This window comes from Nicotiana tabacum, chromosome 24 (assembly GCF_000715075.1).
Source record: "Nicotiana tabacum cultivar K326 chromosome 24, ASM71507v2, whole genome shotgun sequence".
Lineage (NCBI taxonomy): Eukaryota > Viridiplantae > Streptophyta > Magnoliopsida > Solanales > Solanaceae > Nicotiana > Nicotiana tabacum.
The window spans coordinates 70,277,229-70,281,656 of NC_134103.1; the positions used below are offsets into that span (position 1 = coordinate 70,277,229).

General features: G+C 32.9%; 1 protein-coding gene across 1 annotated transcript; it reads right to left on the minus strand.

Annotated features, from left to right (window-relative positions):
• Window positions 1-1,501: 1,501 nt before the first annotated feature.
• LOC107823195 (WAT1-related protein At5g07050-like) lies at window positions 1,502-4,210 on the minus strand. The gene is made up of 7 exons (XM_016649829.2): window positions 3,875-4,210; window positions 3,689-3,751; window positions 3,279-3,395; window positions 2,944-3,193; window positions 2,696-2,854; window positions 2,114-2,265; window positions 1,502-2,003 (listed from the first exon to the last, which is right to left on the minus strand). The coding sequence occupies exons 1-7, from the start codon at window positions 4,078-4,080 to the stop codon at window positions 1,757-1,759; spliced, it is 1,194 nt and encodes a 397-aa protein (XP_016505315.2). The 5' UTR covers window positions 4,081-4,210; the 3' UTR covers window positions 1,502-1,756.
• Between the last annotated feature and the right edge of the window lie 218 nt (window positions 4,211-4,428).

Consider the following 4,428-nt stretch of genomic DNA (forward strand, 5'->3'; position numbering starts at 1 on the left):
TAGTTCATTAATATTTAATTTCAAGTGGTAAACTTTCATTTAACAATCTTTTTCAGATCCCTTGTTTCACACTGATACTCCAGATAATATTAGGACCCGTTTGGTCATGAGTTTTGTCAAAATAAATTTGGGAATTATTTGGCAAATACATGTTTGGCCATAGATTTTGTCCACATTTTGGCAAAATCCCAAATCCCAAATCTCAAATTTCAAAATCACCTTAATTGCTATTTTGGGCCAAAACATGACCATTATATTTTTTAAATATTACCCCAAACTTTTATAGTTTGTAAAAGAGCCCACATTTAAATAATCACCTCAATTTCTGCTCTTGTTCCTGCTTCTTTCTTTGTATCTGCTCTCGAAAGAAATCGAGATTGATATCTACTCTGAGGAAGCTGTGACTACCCACTTGCAATTTGTCTTGCAAAAATATGGTTTAGCTGACGAAAAATTTTCACCAGCAGTGCCTTTCTTGCTTAACCCCAGCTTTCGCAAGATATTCGTTCATATGACCGAAAAAAATCAAGTCGAATGGTTTAACGACTTAAAAAAAATTGAGCTAACTGTTATTTTCATTTTGTTATGTTGTACTCTAATGCATGAAACGCTGATGCTAATTATTTTAGTTGTATGTTGCGGTGTAGGCATGATTGTAATATGAGTAATGACTTCCTATGGGTAATATGAGTAATGACTTCCTATGTGTAATCTGAGTAATGAAGGTTATGTATATACAAGATAGCAAGTTTATTTGTTTGGTACTATTGGGTATTTGTAATAGTTTTTGGAACTTGTGGGTATAAGTCATGTTTCATTTTTTTTAAATAAAAAGTGAAATATGTTTTGAAAAATCATGTCCAAACATATTTTCATCTTCAAATCAAACTTCACCCAAATCAGAATTTTCAAAATAAATTTGGGAATCTATGGCCAAACGCTAGCTTAGTACGGACTGTGTCAGTGCAGAAATAACCATTTACATACTATTAAATCGTTTTAAAAGGGGAAGGTAAAACATAGTTTTAGTTTTATTTCTTGAGTTTCTTAAGATCATCTGTTTTTAGAACAGTTCACCAGGTCATTATGAATGAATATTACGTTAATAGAGCAAATTATTTTCTAAGTTGTGCCTTTCCTTGTAATCCATCCAAGCCTTCTTAGTCCCTTTTCATCGTTTTTAATCGAACTTTCTTAAATCCACATAATCTATGATATTATGACTTTTAAGCTTCTAGCTTAGGTTTTTGTGAAGCATGAAATCATGAGCAAGCTCAAATCTTTCACTACTCTGTGTGACCTCGTATCATTATAGATTCATTTTATTCAATTTGTTTAAATTTTATCAACTTATTATTCGAATCCAAACTTGAATAATTCAGGTGTCTGAATCAAAACCTATTTCGTCAAGTTTGTGAGATTTATCAGGAGAAATGCTTGTCGCATCCAATGGTCCAAAGAGAAGTAAAAAATGTTAAAGATTTTGACATGATAATTCCAGTACACAGGTGGAAACCTTGCCATACTATTTAAATATTCTCTAGAAAAAGTAGGAGAACAACTTTTTTTCACCAAACTCTGGAATTAATATTATATAAGCCGAAAAATTACATATAGAACCTCCATTATTTACCCATTACAGAAAGGGAATAAAGCAAAATACCCTCTTCTTCTAATTCTTCTTAATCCTTCCTTAAACCACCAAATAAACTCTGTTTTTATTGTTTTTTTTTTTTGGCTCTTTCTTTTTCATAACTCAAGCTTTTGGTGCTTCTTTAGCCAACATTGGAGGCTGTGACATTGAAACACTAATGGCTACTGCACTACTTTGCATTTCTATGTCATTTACTTCTCTATCTTCTAAAATCATCATTTGGTTGTTCTCTGTAACTCCTTTCACTGGTTCAGGAATTGCAGCCTCAATTTCTTTCTCCTTATACTCCTTGTATTTTCCCCATAAAACTGAGTATAGTCCAGCCACAATTAGCACTGCTCCTAGCACACTGAAACCCAAAAATATAAAAAGTGTCATTCTTTTTAGAACAGACTAATAAATAAATACGGACATATAAAATGGAACAGAGAGAGTATGACATAGAAGAAATTGACTTACCCTCCAAGATAGATTTTTTCAGCAAGAATGAAAGAGCCCATAATAGCAACAATGATCATCATCAAAGGACTGAAAGCAGTAACAAAAACAGGTCCTCTTTTCTCCATTACAAGACCTTGAACATAGTATGCAAGACTTGATGATACAATACCCTGAAATTTAGTAAAATAATATCCATAATTATATTTTTTCATTAATCAATGGTTGTTGGTTTTAGGAGGAGAAGGGTCAGACACATGATCCGAAAGAGGCTTATAGGTCACACGGAGATAACTTTATCGTTGTTCCAAATCTCCTTTTCTTGAATTCTCGCAACATAAGAGAATATTCTAGTGAAGTAGCAAGGTGGATTTGCCGCTAAGGTGTAATATTCTTGCAATTTTTTGAATCCCTTATTTATAAGAAGAGGACCTTTGGCCAACGATAAAGTTATCTTATCTCATGGGTTCGAGCCGTAGAATCAGTCATTGATGCTTGCATCGGGTAGGCTGCCTCACACCCTTCGGGGTGCGACCCTTTTCGTACAACTACCTTTTTTATTTGAATATAGAGGAGGGATGAGGAGTAAAGAAAGGAACATACAGCATAGGCAGCAGCAAGAAGGTTCATGTCAAAACCAATAGCCCAAGCAGAAGTTTTATGTTCCATCACTAAGGTGACAGCAATTGATTGCAAAGTTCCCATGAAGCAAACAAGTGCAGTTAGAGAAAGTGGAGCAGTGTACTTCCTCATTGTAACATTCTGTCACAAAACATCAAATAAAAATACATTAACAACAACAACAACTATTTCACAAATTTTTAAAAAAATTTAGGGTATATACTACATACCTGAAGTATAAAGAAAGAAGCCCATGCAAAAGTGGCAAGAATTAGAAGGATTGAACCTTTAAGCCAATCTTTATCAGTAGCTTCATTGGGTTCAGGAACATTAGAAGTATTTGTATGGATATTATTTGACCAAACCAAATTAATAACATGTCCTTTGTACAATGTCATCAACATGGCTCCAGCCACTGTCACTATAGTACCCACAACCTTTGCTTGGCATCTCAACTTCTTTATATGCACCTTCTCCATTCTGAATTCATTCTCCAAATTTTGGAAAAAAGAGTAGAATAATAAATAGAAGAAATATTAAATTGAACATATATGTATATATGTACCTGCAGAGGACAGCCATGACAAATGTCATTGCAGGAAGCATGTTGCTCATGGCACATGAGAATGTTGGGGATGTAAACTTAAGTCCCATATAGTAGAAGTTTTGATCAATCACTGGCCTGTTTGATCAAATCATAGATTTAGATTTTTTTTTTGGTTTACATAAGTAAAATGTTTAAGTTATATACACTGATCGTTTATGATTTTTTTACGTTATCAGTATAGTTTAATATGTGATAGCACATTAATTATCATTTTTATCAGGTTATATACTGATTGCTCTTATTTCATATATCAGTAACTACTTTAGAAATGACTATTTCATATAAATATATTATTTATTCCGTGAGCTTAAACTCATATACAAAATTTGAGTTGGAATTTCATAAATAGGACATAGAGAGACACTTACCCTAGAAGGCCCAATACAAAAATTTGCAAGAACATCATGAAAGTCATCTTTGGTCTGAGTTTTCTGTACAAAACAAAAACAATTTAAAGACTTAGCATTATTTTCATTTTGCATTACTTCACAGCTAGATAAATCAAGAATGGTAATAGAATTTTTTAACTATTTTCTTGTGGGCAATTATATTACCTTTCAAGAACAAGAGCAAAAGGAGCAATAGCTGCAGTAGCAAAGGCATGTCTATAAACAACCAAAACATAATGGCTCATTCCTCCATTAAGGGAAACTTTAGTAATAACATTCATTCCTGCATAACCAAATTGCAAAGAGATCATTGCTATGTAAGGTTTTGCCCTTTGGAAGAAACTACTTAAACATCCTGCTTTGTTCTCCATCTCTTTTTTGTTATGTTTTCTTTCAGCTAATATATATATTGTATTCTCAAAGAGAGGAGAATTAAGAATAACTCAAAGGTGAAAACAGGAGAACACTTGAAGTACTCTTAGAGGATCTTGTGTTTTTCCTGAGAAAATGAAGTGAGACCAATTACCTATTTATAGATAACACTAGCAAAGGCAAAACAAAAGGCCAAGGACATTTCTGTTATCCAAATAGTGGATTAAAATAAATAAATAAATAAATTATGAGTTTTACGCGCGTGAGAATCTATGAGTGTAATTTTCACTCTGTATCACTATCTCGCATATCATGTATTCATTAGTTTGCTGTAAATACTAAGAGGC